We start from the raw sequence: 16,789 nt of genomic DNA, 5'->3' as shown, positions 1-16,789 counted from the left end.
ACATTGTTATAGAGAGGCGAATAAAGATACCGATGTTTTTGCCAAAGGAGGAGTCTATACTCTCTCTCTATTGGTTACTTCATTTCTGTAATCTTGCATCTTTGCTTGAGCATCTTGTATTTTATATTTGAATTAATAATAAATCGTACGTTACCGGTTAGAAAAAAAAACAACAAGAGAGATAAGCAAGAATAAGGGACAAGGGAAGAGATCTTGAGTTTTGTGGCAATTTTTGCAGGAGATTCTTTTTTTTTTCTTTTTTTGAAGAATAGGGGAAGGGGAATCGGTGACCCTTTTAATTTTGCAGTTTTGTGGAAGGAGATTTATTTCATATTATTTGCTTTAACAAATGAAATCTGTTTTAGAAAATTAAATTTCTAAAAATTTGAAATATGATTCGAATACTTTTTAAAATCAAGTATCATTACTAATTAACAAGAAAAATTAAATTAAACTTATAATATCTCCTAAATAGGTACTATATCTAAGAGGATAAGAGCACTGTTATGTCACTCTCAATCTAATATTACTCTCTCAAGAGCATAAATTCTAAAAAAAACTGAAATCCCTGCCCAAGAAAATTTTTTATATCTAAAATTTCGAGATCTACTCAAAATCACTTGATGAGTATTTTCCAAAAAATTGGAGCAGTCAAATCTAATTGTTTAGAAACTCAAAATCCTCTTTCTCAAAAAATACTAATTTGGTTACTCTTTCAATGATTATTTAGTGTGAAAACGTCACTACAAAATCTATTCACTTCATCCAAAAAGAAGTTTTCTCCCATAATGGATGGTTTAAACTTTAGATGCCCAAATGTGATAGGTTCCTGCATATTGCTAATTACAAACAACCCAAAAGTAGAGGCTCAAAATACAAACATGTATACAATTAGCAAAAAGACAGTCAATCAATCCTTTTACATGATAAACCCTTCTTTTACTGTAACGCATCATGACTCAAAATTTTTAATTGAACCTCTAAAAACCTATTACTTAGTTTGTACTACTGGAAAAAAAAATACGGATAGAAAATTCGAGTTCTATAATTTATATACTAGAGGATTTTGTTTGATCATGGTATTAAAAAAAAAAAGTATAGGACTAGGTAATTTGTTTTTGCTCATAGATATTACTAGGGGTTAGATGTCAAGTTGTGAGCTTGACATTTATCATTGACTTAGTTCAAAATTCAAAAAGAAAAAAAAATCACATTTGATAAATAGGTTTGAACGTGATCTCCAAGTAAATGGTCTTATATTATACAATCTTTTTTTAAAAAAGTAAAATATATTTTATATCAAACAACCTTGAGTAAAATTCCTGGACTAACAACAAAAAATGTTAAAACGTTTCTCATTTATTATAATATCTGTGGATACTTTAGATAATTTTGTAATAATAAAAAAATAGAAATATCTAAATCTTATAACTCAAAATACCTGTCCCTTGCTAGTTTTCGTTAAAAAGAACGGTGCCACGTGTGCTTCATACAAAAAAGTTCATCACAATAGTTTTTCACAACAATATGCGCAGGAACAGCCAGCAAAAGGGAATAAAAACATCAGAGCGAGAGAGAGGAGGGCAATAAAAGAACGGAAATGTTTATTTGGACCATCAAATATAAGTTAAATGGGACCTCACTTTTTAGCGGTCGAATATTTGTTCGCCATTGGATATTAGTTCAATTATTTTTTTTAACAAAATATTTTTTATTTAAATTTTGTGCGTCCCATCGGGTGAACCTGAAATATATATATATATATATATATATATATATATATATATATATATATATATATATATATATAAGATGAGATCAGCCAACTAGCTCATTTGAACATAAGAACCCAACGTTCCAGATTGATTCTGTACCGATCTGACGATCACATATATCCGGTAGTGTTTGAATTTTAGTTTTTTTTCTACAAATCCAAATCACACAAAATTTTAAGCATGTGCCCATAAAAAATAGGTGAATCTTCAAAAAATATCAAAAAACTATTTTACATGATATAAATTGACCAAAATACTCCCAAAAGGTTTTAGAGTCATTTTATTTTTCACGAATAATTTTTTTTTATATTTTTTTTGGCTGTCTTGATGAGAATAACACACACCTAAAATTTGAAGTGATTTGCATCTGTAGAAAAAAAAAAAAAAAATTGAACACTACCAGACATATGTAATCGTCAGATCGGCCCAGATTCAATCTAACCCATTGCGCTTATATGTTCATATGAGCTAGCGGAACTAATCTCATCTTTTCCCATATATATATATATATATATAGGGAAATGATTTCATGTAACAATTGTATAGTAATATAATGCAACCATCTTCAAAAACCATGTTAAAAACATTTGTTTGACACAAATTTTTAATTGTACACTCTTTTCATTATGAAGAACAATCACCAAAAAAAAATTGAAAAATTGCACTATTTAGATGTTATTGAGATGGTTAGATATAGATCTCAAAGGGATTTTTGTATTTCCAAAATTTTTATATGACGTTATCATCATTAGATTAATAATGCTAAAAACAAAAAAAGTAATTTTAAATTTGTTAAGACCTAGATCTTGAAATTCACCAAAAGAATGGTCGAGATTCATTGTTGGATGGGTACTAATTTTGACCATATCTAGAGTGCAAATTGAATTTATTGTTTAGTATGATTGATTATGAAGATGAAGAGACTGTGTGCAAAATTTGAGGTCATACAAATACCAAAAATATGGTTTTGTAGAGGTGTAGTTGCATTATCCTACCATATAACCATTGCATTAGATCATTCCCCATATTATATATATATATATATATATATATATATATATATATATATATATATATATAATTCTAGTTTCAAATGTGTGATGCTCAATGAACTAAGCAATAAAAACAAATGATCAATCATTCACAGAAAGAAAGAGAGAGAGAGAGAGATTCCTGTTAGAATAACCCTATCTCTGATAAAGAAAATTTACATTAGTTGGTGCCAGTACACCGTTAGCACGCCAAGAAAACAACAATATCTTCTCCCTGCAAGTTTGAGGCTCGAGCATTGGATCTGTTTGATCAACTCAGAACAGACCCAAAAGCTAGCCCATCTAAAATGCCGTGGAGCTTCTCACAAAACTGGAGCTCCACAAAACGTGTTAACCCCCTAAAAATTTTCATATGTACAGAGTTTCCAGCTATAAAAATCTACAAAAATCTTTTAATTTCTTAGAAAGAGACTATCATGAGCATATAAATTTCACATAACATCCTCGATTTTCAAGAGTTCAGTGATAGGAGCATGGATCATCTCTCAAACTGTGTTTTATCTGAGCTCAATTTTCTTTACATGCTCCTCAATATCTGAATCATAGGGGCGAATGTGCATACCACATGATATTTTCCAACAGAGGTAATTTTCAATATTTGAAGGAATGAGCTGAAGTGCCTGACTTTTTCAAAACTTCCTTGAGAACCTTGGCAATTCTCTCAGCCATATGATGCTCCATAAACCTCTCTTTCACCCTTTCAAAGCCTTTCTTGCCCATTGTAAACCTGCGTTCCACGTGTGTAGCTAGCTTCACGATATTCTTTGCCAAAGGGATCACCCCTTCCTTCCCAGCAGGATGCAATAAACCAGTTGAACCATTTACAACTATTTCAGTGGTCCCACCAGCTGCTGTGCCCTACTAGTTAAAGATATGGGGATAACACCAAATTAAGAACTCAAATTAAGGATATGAACAATTAACTTGTGGTATATGAAGCTAAACATTGGATACAACCCACTTTCTTGATGCTTAGTCCATATGCATTTGCTTTGTATCTCCTAGTGTTTGTATTGAATGCATCTGCTGTGCAGCAACCTTTCTAGGTATTGCTTTTTCATTTTTCAATGCATGAAAGGGGGAAAAAAACAGCAATATCTCTTGCCCCTTTGTAGATTGAGGATACAAGGGCAAGATGGACAAATCTGGGTTTTTCTTTGGATTTTTAGTGTTGGAATTAAGAGATACATTTTTGGATTTTATGGGATTACTTTTAGGTTTTTTTTTTTTTGTTTTAATAGTTTTGTAGGGATGTTAGGGCCAGTTTGGGAAAGTAGTTAAGATAGTAATGTCAAGGGCAAAATTATACCCAAACCCATCTTTCCAAGCCCACCTCACATATTACGCTCGTGTAGGAGCCCAACCCCTCGGCCTACATCGTTAGTTCACCAACCACAAAAAAATGAATTGAATTCCACCAAAAATCTATGAAACCGATTTCCAATGGGCACCTTGTTTCTTTACTAATAATTTGAGAACAATTGGGTGTTTAAATTCCTTTTATCTAAGTTCGAGGACCTAAATTCCTTTCATATTTTTTAATAATATATGATTGGTTTAATAGTAAACCCTAACCCCATTGATGCTGATCTTGTCAAGGGGTATCCTAGGGTTGTTCGATCTAAACCCTACAGTTGTTTCCTAGGGTTTGTATGCAGAAGACCATGTGGATCTGCTGTTAATGTGGCAACGCTCTCTCTATCGAGATCAAGATCTACAAAGAGGTCCTGACCTAGTTTCAGTGATGGCAGTGTGGTGATGCTTAGATGTGTTTAATGTGGCATTGCTTTAATTCGTTCAAGTGTGAGAACAAGATTAGAGCTGAATAAATATCTCTCCCCTCTTTATGTGGTATCTAACATTGTAGTAGGCTTGTGTGAGTGACTGAAATTTGCTTTTCCTGCTTGTTCTATGTTCGCTTTATTTTATATACTAATGGATAAGGAATTAAACCTGGAGTCCTTAGTCTTCCTGAAACTATAGGAATACTAGTGACCTCAGTAAAATTAAATGAGTCTAATTATGTTATATGGGCTCAACATGTCAAAAGTATCCTACGGTGCAAGGGCCAAACTGAAATACTCGACTGTGAATAAGCCTAGCAAATTGATAGTCAATATGAAGAATGGATGATGAAGAATTATATGATCATGACCTGGTTGTGTAGTATGGAACCCCAAATAAGCCTCAATGTAATGTTTCTTGATACAATTGAAGAAATTTGGAACACTTGGAAAGAAACATATCCATTAGATAAAAATATCTCTCAAGTATATGAGCTGCTTGAGAAACCTATATTGCAAAAGGATTACAAGAGTGTGAGTATTACAGTACCATCAAGGGTATGTGGGAGGAGTTGAATCTATGTTAACCTATATCTAGTGATGTGGAATTAAAGAAGAGGCAGCATGAAGAATTTAGAGTTGCCAAATTTTTACCTGGCATTAATCCCGAGTACATTTCGGTAAATGGGCAGATATTGTCAAGCAGTGAACTCCAATCTCTCATAAATGTCACACATGCATTGAGCATGTCAATATATCTGCTTCTCCCACTCCTTCTAACTCAGCCTTGAATACAGTTGTAGGGAGAGGTGGAGGCAAAAGTCAAGGACGTGGTCATGACTCAGGAAGAGGCCAACGTAGAGGTGATGGTGGCAGGGGTCGAGGAACTCGCAAGTGGGAGCATTGTGGGTGTACAAATCATTAAGTGTTCAGACAAGGTTGGAAAGCCTGCTTGGGCATAGCAAGATACACATTTGAGAATGAGGACCTTTATCTGAATGGACCCAATGATAGCCAACAACAGTCCAATTCTACTGTTGACTCTATTGTGTTGTCCAAAGAGGAATATAATAAACATATTAAACAAGTACAGCAGTCTGTGGTTCCCTCTTCCTCTTCTACTGCCGTCCTTGCCAATTCAGGTACTTCTATGCTTCTTGCCTCCCAAAAACCTGCTCCGTAGGTTATCGACTCAAAACCCTCTGATCACGTGACTGATGGCTTCATTCTTAAAATAAGTGTATTCCTAATTCCTATGTTACCTTGGCTGATGGATCACTATCCAATGTGTTAGGACACGGTAAAATTATGCCCCATAGTTGCAACCTTGGGGTAAGGCCACGGTCCCACCTTAGGAACTCGATCCCACACTTCCTTTAAGGGAACTTAGAGAGAGCTGGATTTTGAGAGATAGGGATCTCCATCTACATCCTTGTAGGACCCCTCCAAAGAGAGGAGTTAACGCTTAATCGAACTACTGCTCCTCTCCTTGGTATTATAAATTTATTTCCTTCGAATATGTATAATTGTAGTGCATATCACATCGTGGTATACTGGAATTATGGTATTAAAAAACTACAGCTTAATATGATAGTAAGCAAATTTATGAAATTTATTAAAATATTTTATTGTAGTAAATCGGAGTACTATACCTATTGCATTAGTAATAAGCTAAGGTGTTTGATAAATGATAATAGATCGAACATGCATTGGCTCGATCCTAATTTCATCATATACATTTAATTGATCCATCTCATGTATAGTGGAGCTTACATATCTGCAAATCAAAACCTCAATCCCAGTGACAAGGGATCTCGCTCCCAAGTATCCTAGGATCTAGCTCCTTAACTTGTTGAATGTACCGGCTTCGATCCAAACCCCAAGGAGTTTCCACCGTATGGCGGGTTGGCATTCCCCGAACCAATCCTGCTCATGCCTCCAACAACTATAGTTATGCCTACTTCTCTTTTTCTGTCACCTGCATTATACATTCCAAAGTTACCTCTCAATTTATTATCTGTGAGCAAATTAACCAAATCTCTTCATTGCTCTGTAACATTTTATCCTCCTTCTTGTGTCCTTCAGGATCTAAAGACGAAGAGGACAATTGGTGGCGGGTACTGAGTTAGGCCACCTATACTAATTGGATCATAACCTGATTGGCGATGCTCTTCACTCCGTTGATTCTCCTTTCTTATGGCATCGTCGGCTGGGTCATCCTTCCCTCAATAACTTGAAGTTATTAGTTCCTTCTTTGAAGTCTATGTCTGCTTTAGAGGGTGCAGCTTGTCAGTTAGGAGAGCATTATAGGTGTCATTTTATCCTACAGTCGACAAATGGAGACTTGTTCCACTTACAATGGTTCATTTTGAGATATGGGGTCCAGCTAGAGTACAAAGTTTGTCTAGTCATAGGTGTTGTGTAACTTTCGTGGATGATTATTCACGAATGACGTGGTTATATTTAATAAAAGAGAGATCTGAAATTTTCTCCATTTTAAAATTGTTTAACAAAGAGATCAAAACTCAATTCAATAGGAATGTGTTTTTTTTTCTAATGCTTATGAGTATCTTTCTAGAGAATTCAATATTACTTTGCTCAAGATGGGATTTTACAACAAACCTCTTGTGCACATACTCCTCAACAAAATGCAATTGCTAAAACCAAGGCTCATTAATATGCATATTCCAAAGGTTTATTGGGGAAATGCCTTGCTAACCTCATGATATTTAATTAATCATATTCCCTTGCAGTCTTAAATGGAAAAACACCACACTCGGTTCTCTTTCCAAATGCTCAACTGTTTATCGTTCCTCCTTGAGCATTTGGTGAGTTTGCATTGTTCACATGTTAGGTACTAGTAATAATAAGCTAGATCCTTGGGCTCTAAAGTGTCTTTTTCAGGTTTTCACACTTCTAAAGAGGTTATCTTTGTTATCATCCTGGTTTAAACAAGAAATTTGTTTGTGCCAATGTTACTTTTTAAAAAATACTCCTTATTTTTCAAAAGAGAGCCATGTGTTTGATACCAATATTTTTTACCCTGCTTATGAAGAAGTCTCAAAGTCCTTGCCTTCTACGATTCCTCTTCCTATTCCAATCGATACTTCTTCACCCCAGTTACCCAACTCCACTAAATGGTACATCTACACATCATGATGGTTCTCAAGTTTACACCAGAAGAAAAACGTAGGGTGGACATTCCCCACCAACTCAGCCAGCCACTCAATCATCGTCTCCATCTACTGATCCACTTCTTTCTCATGATGACGTACCTATTGCCATCCGTAAAGGTTTCAAGCCTTGTACTCAACATCCAATTGTACTTTTTGTTACCTTTACATATTTGTCTCCATCACATCAAAGTTTTGCTTTAACCCTTTTATTTATTTCTGCTCCTAAGATCCATCAAGAAGCACTTTCTCATACCGGGTGGAAGAGAGCAATAGAAGAGGAGACAAATGCATTTCATTCAAATGATATATGGGTCACATAGATAACAGTTGGAAAAAGGGCTGTTGGATGTCAATTAGTTTATGCAATCAAACACCAACCTAATGGCACTGTACAGAGATAAATCCAAATAGGTAGCCAACAGATACACACAACATTTGGCAATGACTACTCCGAAAATTTGCCCATGTTGCTAAACTTAATTCACTTCGGGTGGTTATATTTGTAGTTGCCAACAAGGGATGGCTGTTGTGGCAACTCGATGTCAAGAATGATTTTCTCCATGGTGATTTACAAGAAGAGATGTACATGGAGCAACTACCTAGTTTGTCGCTCAGAGGAGTTAGATAAAGTGTATAAGTTGAAGAATGCCATTTGTGGCCAGAAAGACCCCACGTGCATGGTTTGAAAAATTCAGTGAAATTGTTATAGCATATAGATTTCCGTGCAGTCATGTACATCACTCAGTGTTTATTTGGAAAAAGATTCCAAAATAATTGTTTTAGTCGCCTATGTTGATGATATTGTTGTTACTGACAATGATCAAGAAAAAGTTAAGTCAATTAAAGAGACATCTAAAACAATATGCGAAGGATTTAGGTCAGCTAAGGTATTTTCTCATAATTGAAGCAGACAGATTTAAGCATGCCATTAGTTTGTCTCAAAGAAAATATGTGATTGATTTGTTGACAAAAACTGGAATATTGGGTGCTAGACCAATGGATACGCTTGTGGATTCAAATACAAAATTATTGCTTGATCACGAGGAGCGGTTTGAGGATCAACGAAGGTATAGAAGAGTGATAAACAAGCTGATTTATCCAACCATCACGAGGCTTGATATTGCTTTTGCAATAGGTGTTGGAAGTCGATTTATGCATACTATGAGGATTCCTCACTTGTTCATAGAATTTTAAGGTATCTGAACAGAGCTCCAAGTCGAGGTTTGATTTACAAGACAAATAATCATTTAGCTATGGAAAGTTACTCAGATGCTGATTGGATAGGTTCACCATCTGACAGGCTATCTAGCGCAAGTTACTGCATATTTATTAGTGGAAACCTAGTAATATGGAGAAGCAAGAAACAAAATGTTGGGGCTAGATCTTGTGCAAAGGTTGAATATAAAGCAATGAAATATACCACATGTGAATTGATGTGGCTGAAAAACACCGATGCAGTAGATGGGGTTTATAGCCAAAAATCCATTGTTCCATGAAAGCACCAAGCACATTGAAGTAGATTGTCATTTTATTCAAGAGAAAGTTGCAAGGAAGCAAGCGTCTACTCCATATGTAAAATCTAAGGATCAGTTGGCAGATATCTTCACCAAAGGCCTTGACTAATAAATAGTATGTCAAGTTTTCTTCTCAAAAAAAAAGGAAAAAATATGTCAATGTGTTCCAAGCTGGACATGGGTGACATTTATGCTCCAACTTGAGGGCGAGTGTTAAAAGTCCTTTTATCTAATCTCTAGGACCTAAGTGTCCTTTCATATTTGTATGGGCAGTTTTGCCCTTTCATATTTTTTAATAATATATAAGTGGTTTAAGAGGTGCACGGGGGGTCAATTTTTGAACCTCACGTCACTCTCTTGTCTCTCACATTTCTCTCATATCCCTCTTTTCTCTTTCTCTCACGTCTCTCACATATCTCGTCTCTCTTCCTCTTTCTCTTTTCTCTCTCTAGATTCTTTGACATTTGGAAAAAGACATACCAATACAGGGAGCTGAAATGCCATTGCTTCAATAGTTATCCTCCCAAAGCATTCTCCTCGGGCCTATATGGCAAGGAAGGTTTTAATATCAGAATGAAATTGAATTAAAAGAATGCCTTTCCTAAATCCAAAATATCTGAACTGGTCCATGACTTCCTTACTAAAGAAGATGGAGGGTAAAATTTTATGAACTTAAAGTTAAATATTCATAGCAAATGAAATAGCATGGTAGAAGTCCCGACAACGACTAAACAATAGTACCTGTGAGTTCTGAACAAGCACATCTATAGCAGCCAAATAAGGAGCAACAGTCAACGACTTATTGACAAAATGCACTTGATCCTGAATTTTTTTTTCTACAACAAAATCATGCAGTTGTTTTTCGAACTTTGGTTGTGCCTTCATATCACTTCCAACTATCACTGCATGCATTGATGGCACTTGTAGCTTCTGCTCTTGGATAATCTGCAGACTTTCATAGAATGATTGAAGAAATAAATCCTGGCCTTTCCCACGAGACACACCTACACATTGCCGATCCTAGGTTCAGGTAAGTCACGAAGTAGACATAGAATATACAGTTAATTTTAATACTCAAGATGGAAAAGCATGACACAGTCCTCAATTGAACAAATATGAACATCATGTTGGAAGGAGCTCTCTTCAGTACGTCATGCAAGAAAAACATATAGCATTCATAGATTAGAGAGGTTTTGTACTCTATGTATGACAATTGCGGTGTGTCTAACAAAATTTAACTAAGTTAGCGAGAACAACTGCAGTAGCTTTGTTTTGTCACTACATGGTTGGTTTAATTGAGTTGAGACACAATAAGAAAGCAATAACGCTTTATGGGCAGCAATGCTTATAAAAGAAAAAGGTAGGGGCACTCTCCCCTGACCTGACCCACCCAAAAAAATAAATAAAAATAAAAATAAAAAATAAAAAAACCAGTTAACCTAATCAAAAAAAGGAAAAGGAAAAGCTTCAACCAGTGTTTAAAAATCCAGCAATCCGATCCGGATCGGAAATCGTCCTAACTGTTCCGAATCCCACAGATCCACCACAGAACCGGTTCGTACCAGTTCCGGTTCTGACGTCATCATTTCGCTTTTAATATTGTGTCTAAGAAACATTTTAATAGCCTGGCCCCACAACCAATTAATGGCCCCAACCGTACACTGACCATGTGTCCTACTCAACCAAGAGCAATTAAACACACTAGCCTTAAGCCTTTTATACAACTCGATTCTCCCTAGAATTGTCGATGTGGGACAATTCTGCCACTTCTTTTCTTTCTTCAACTTATTCTTATTTGCTACTATTAGGCATTTAATAAAATGCTATACTTTCTTCATTTTATTGGTGACATATGGTTTATTAGTTCAACATTTCGTATTAAAATGGGCAGGTTTCTAGTTCTAGACCTTGAAGCAATTGTCCATCAAAATACAGATTTATTTTGGGCGGCCACCCAAAATATATATGCAAGAGCCATCTTTTTGCTTAAAAAATATACTAGCAATTTTAAAGTATTTTTTAAATTAATTATGTTTATTATAAAAAATATACTAGATTCCGGGCGATTCCGTTTATTGTTTTCCTTGGGTTGAATTATAAATTTCAAATAACATCCTGTATTTATAAATTTGTAATTCAACCCAAGGAAAACAATGAACGTAGAGCACAGGTCCAGATCTAGACAGTTTGTTCCAGTAAGTTGATTAAACAAATAATTTCTAATACCAGAAAATTCCAGTGAATGGTAACTGCACTAATAATTTTAAGGCACAAATCCGAAGGAAATTTTTCCATCGACAAGTAGAAAGCACGTACTATTTATTATGGCAAATAGAAGATCTTCATTTCGAACTCCAAGGGAGCCTCTTACATGCTCACGGAGAACCCTCCTTGCGACACTATCCTCAGCTGCTTCCATTAAATCTTTGCTATTACCAAGGTGCACAACATAGTTCTGGGGCATCTTAATCCTGTCAAGTGAAAGCCATGTAAGGCATGACTGTTTCTTTTTCTGATTGTTAAACGTAAGATATAGCAATTCCAAAGCTGAGAAAAGGAAAATTAAATGGAAACCAACTTATGTAAAGTGCATAAACTGCCTTTACATAAAGTGCCAATACACGCATGCCCATTTTATTTTGTATGGTATGGGGCCAATTGCTACAGAAATCAGTCCAGCTTTTGCATAAACTGCCACTTATTGCGATCAGGGCAAAACTTTTAAAATTTCAAAAAGTTTGCCCTCATTGGCTCACCCAGACGGCAATTCATATGCCGCAGCCAAACCGGCCCCTGATATATCTCAAAATCATGCACATACAAACAGGCAAATGGATATTTCTTGAATAGAAACATGAAAGAAAACAAAGTAGATATGATGACCATACTAGATGACAATTTTCCACATAATCAACAGTGACTTGGATAATGGTGATGTATGGAAAATAGTTATGTGCCCAGAGGTTCCCAGAGAAGGTAATAAAAAGATCTTGAGTTATAAATGAAGATAGAGCAGCATAAATTCCTAAGGTGAGAGCCAGCTGTGGTTACCCCAAACGCTGTTCGGTCCTATTGCGCCAATACTCTGCTGTTGTATGTGAATCAATCATGGCACCAGCAACAAAAGGCAGGTGCTTAACATACTCCAGTTTAAAGTAGTGCCCACGCATTTCATGGATCCACCACAAAACTTTCGGAAGAACACGAGAAACACCTTCCTTGAAAACAGCGTCCAGCCACTTACCAGCCACAGCAGTATTCAAGATGACTAAATTCGCATTCAAAGCTGTTTCTAAAGCTTCAGGACCCTTTGCCGGAATTACCTTGGAAAAGTAGGAACATGTATAATTAGAGAGTATCACAAACTAAGCTTTCAATTTCAATTTGATTCAGTAAAGGCAAGTCCGGAAGCGTAGACCATGCAAATGGAATATGTGGCTAGAAACTAAGAACAAAGCCTCTACTCTAATCCAAGGTATATCAGTGATAATCTAAATACCACAATCATAATCAGTGCTCAAAATGCACCCTGAAGCAAAACACTAGTAGTCTCATATTAAAAGTTATGATTAGAAATTAAATGCAAAAGGCATGACACAGGTATGCATATGCATGTAAGACAAACTAGCCTGATCATACAAGCTATGCAATTGTGGGACAGGAGATCATGCAAAGGTAGTTCTTAAAGGACAAATAGGGGCATCTGAATAAATGTCAATCACGTAATTACATACCCAAATTCACTAGATTTGAAACATAAAAATTTGTCCCCACGATTTGTGAATGTGAACGGTTCCCAACAGGCCGAAGGATGTGAGAAGGGAATTTGAAAGACATTCTTGAAAAAAAAGTCTTATGTACAGATAAATGCTTCATATTTTTATTTAGATCTGCCAATTGAATTTAATTCAACATGTATCCTCTACATATTTAATGCGCTAAGCCAAACAACAGAATAAGGAATCCAATTTATATTCTTAACTTTTCAGGAAATCTGAACCAGATAGTCTAACCATTTTGAAATGTATACATAATGAACATCTCAAGCCAAAGAAAACAATTATTTATTTTTTCAGAATAGGCCTGGTCTCTGTATGCCTTGGCAAGCAAAGATAAACTGAAAAGCATTAAACAATCCTCAGCTCACTAAATAGTTCATGAAGTAAATGTAAAAGTTGGATACCTGAACTCCTCTGTCCAACATTCTATGCTCCAAACTGTACACCACTTCATTTGGTTCAGCTGGGTTTTGGTTAGTGATCCATACCACCTGAGCACCACCATTTCTCAATAAAAAAGCTAACTCCATCAATAGCAAAGGGCCCCCTGTATAGAGATAACCATCATTGCAGGTCTGTAAGTTAAATATCTCATTTTCCGGTGTAATTTATATAGCAGTACTTTATATAGCACGCCAATCTTATGATTTACAGTGATTATCTTCCAGATCTTCTATCATTCTATACACAATGTACCAAGTACATATCAAACATTTAAAAGATAAGACAATTTCAATGCAAAAATGGGAGATTAATAACAAAGTTTCCGTTATTTCGTATTGCCCATATAACACATACAATTTCAACATAAGTGGGATCATAACTTAATATAAGATCAATTTTCCTGTCCTTCTGAGATTAAAACAATTGGCTTTATCAATTGGAAGGAATTGTTAGGAAGAATTTTGCAGATGTTTCGGAGAAGTTATTTTCTCAATCTAGAGTATTAGTTTGGTGGCAGGTTCTACAATGTGGCAGTTGAGGTCCACAGGCTGGACGAACCATTAGAGTAGTGGGAGCTCATAAACCTCTCAATTCCAAATCCATATCAAGACCTAGGATTTCCATTAGATGTTTGGAACCAGGATTCATACTTCTGAATGGACACGCTGCAAAGGATGTACCCACAAAGGGATGATGTAACAAGTAATAGCTTGTATATCCACAGCATGCTTTTTCATCATGGCAAATCCAGTCCCAGAGGACAACTTTGGAAGTTACAGAGGCTTTGTGCAAGGGAGCACTTTCTGTTCCTTTTGGTCATTACCACAATGAGTAATTGAGTATCTTCAAGGAAAAGCAATTGCAGAAGAAAATTTTTTCCCCTAGGTAGAGGAATTAAAAGCACATCTTACAGCTAGTAGATGCAAGCATTGCTCAGGAACCTTGAAGGACCAACTTTTGTTCCTCAGATTCACAAGGACAATGGTTGATATCAACCAATCGAAAAGCAAAGAAAGTGGAGAAGGGCTCACTCAAGGGGTTGAGACTTTGCGCACCCACAAGATAGGAACCCAATTATGGTTTCAGGAAGAGAGATCACAAATAGGGTCATTTCCCTCTCTTTCTTCCCAATATACTTTGAGGGAGGTAGATAGAGATGGCAATGGTGCTAACATGCGATAATCTTTTCACTGAGGCAGCCTCTTCCTAATCACTGACATGAAACCTATCTCAGTGACTCTTTCATGGCGTATTATATTTCATATGGTTGCCTTAGTAAAATTCGTACTATTGTTCAATTAAACAAGAAAATAAGGAGATAGAAAAATTTGATCACAAAGAAAAAAGGATTCACTGCAAATATAGAGACTGGGATGGAGAATCATTGCAAGCCTGGTTAGGATCTACCTTCTTTGTCTGTGGGAGCTTCAAGATCCTATTTTGAAAAGAGAAGAAGCATATATCATGGAAACATGAGATACTATTCATCAAGATTGGAAGATCTATACTTTCTTGCATTTAACAACAAAAGTGCAACAAAGTCAAGAGAAATAGTGCTTTCAAGCTTCTAAATGTAGACAATCAAGCACTTCCCTTCAGTCCTTCTAGATGCCGATGGCCCTTCCAAGTTCTGGACTGAATGAGTTTACATGAGATGGAGAAATGGAGAACCTTAAATCAATGAGCCAATACAAAGGAATGGAAAATAATTAGAAAATGAAAGGAATTTGTAATAATGAACTACCCATATTTAGAGTAGCCCATTTTAACAAATGGGAGGAATTATCATTGATAAGATCCAATTGCTAGTCATTTAAGACATGAAGTATACAGATGTAAAGAGCTTGGTTTTTGGTGATAGAAGGCAGCACGAAACAAAAGGAAAAGCAAATAATGACAATGCCTCCTGGCTCATAAGAACATATAATAACTGATAAGAATGGTGGGTGCGTTGATGGGATACCTATCCAAGATCTCTAGGCATGAACCAGACAAGCCCAGGCTTAATCATATAAGGAAAAAAGGCCCAGGCATTACTCAGTTATCAAAAGTACAGGGGGGAATAATCAGGAGACCTCATTACTCAATGAACACAGTTAAATATGGCTCCAAAATGAACAAAGGACACCTCTTTACTCGATGAACACAGTAAGATATGGTTCCAAAATGAACAAAGGACACCTCTTTACTCAATGAACACAGTTAGATATGGCTCCAAAATGATCAAAGGACACCTCTTTAATCAATGAACACAGTTAGATACGGCTCCAAAATGAACAAACAAACTGTTGCATCGACAGTAGATGGAATTCTAGCAAAGCCCCCAGTCTTGCCTCCACTAAGTAAATGAAAATAGAATATCAATATGACAACCAAGATGAACGAATCAAATAAGCAAATACTAATAAGATGAGATCTCTACGATACAGATAGGTTGAAATCCACTCTCGGTCTCGTTTTCAGCCATAGTCAATTCACTGTCAACTCCATCACTAACAAAGCATGAACATGAACCGATGCCATACGAATAAAGTAAACCACCTCTAAACCTAAAAAAACTGCTTCTTAGTGGCATAGATAACTCAGAAATCCTAAATTCTGCAAACAAAATGCATAATATTATAGGGAAATGAAACTTAAAGAAAACCATTGCAGCAAAAAAATATCATAAACTTGGGCATTACGTAATGTCCAATCCCAACAAGAAAAAGCATCTGGATGACACCCTTACCGGAGAGCGAAAGCTCGTGAGACACAAGAAGAATAAGCTTCGATTTCATGAAATCAAGAAACCCTGAGTTTTTCTCAGGTCCTCGTCTTTCTGGAATAGAAACCATGACTTCCTCAACGGAACGAGAATGGAAATCACAGGGATCAAAAGCAGCTCTCATAATAAAGGCGATGCCAGTCGATATGGAGAAGATAGCGAGGAGTAAGAGAATCCATCGTTTCTGAAAGTTTAGGCAGGTGACAGAGGATTTCGCCATTGCCGTTTCAGAGAAGGTCCTCTGGCTCTGCAACTTTTGGCTGGGCCATTTAAGGTGGCGTGGCCATGGATGTGCATTTGCATCCAGAGACCGAAACCTCAAAGAATATAGAAACGAAAGGGATCTAACAAAAAAGACAGAAACGAAAGGGCATTTGCAGATCATTAAATGACTGGAATAACCTGAAGGACATCCACATTCCACGTAGGTATTAGGAAAAAGTTTAAGATTGCGTGGAAAGATTTTTATGCTTCGCCCTACAGCAAATAACAATCATG

The 16,789-nt window shown here is 36.1% G+C and overlaps 1 protein-coding gene across 2 annotated transcripts; it reads right to left on the bottom strand.

Annotated features, from left to right (window-relative positions):
* Positions 1 to 2,949: 2,949 nt before the first annotated feature.
* On the bottom strand, positions 2,950 to 16,590 carry LOC18430634 (uncharacterized). Of its 2 annotated transcripts, none has more exons than XM_011623744.3 (7): positions 16,256 to 16,590; positions 13,485 to 13,627; positions 12,353 to 12,624; positions 11,618 to 11,772; positions 10,043 to 10,305; positions 9,782 to 9,844; positions 2,950 to 3,688 (listed from the first exon to the last, which is right to left on the bottom strand). In XM_011623744.3, the coding sequence occupies exons 1-7, from the start codon at positions 16,509 to 16,511 to the stop codon at positions 3,686 to 3,688; spliced, it is 1,155 nt and encodes a 384-aa protein (XP_011622046.3). In that variant the 5' UTR covers positions 16,512 to 16,590; the 3' UTR covers positions 2,950 to 3,685. The 2 variants fall into 2 exon arrangements, with proteins under 2 accessions (XP_011622046.3, XP_006840846.3); XM_006840783.4 differs by having other exon boundaries at positions 2,950 to 3,685.
* Positions 16,591 to 16,789: the final 199 nt, after the last annotated feature.

This window comes from Amborella trichopoda, chromosome 3 (genome assembly GCF_054954075.1).
Source record: "Amborella trichopoda isolate Santa Cruz 75 chromosome 3, AtrichopodaSantaCruz75HAP2 v2.0, whole genome shotgun sequence".
Taxonomy (NCBI): domain Eukaryota; kingdom Viridiplantae; phylum Streptophyta; class Magnoliopsida; order Amborellales; family Amborellaceae; genus Amborella; species Amborella trichopoda.
This window is presented reverse-complemented; position numbering and strand designations above follow the sequence as displayed.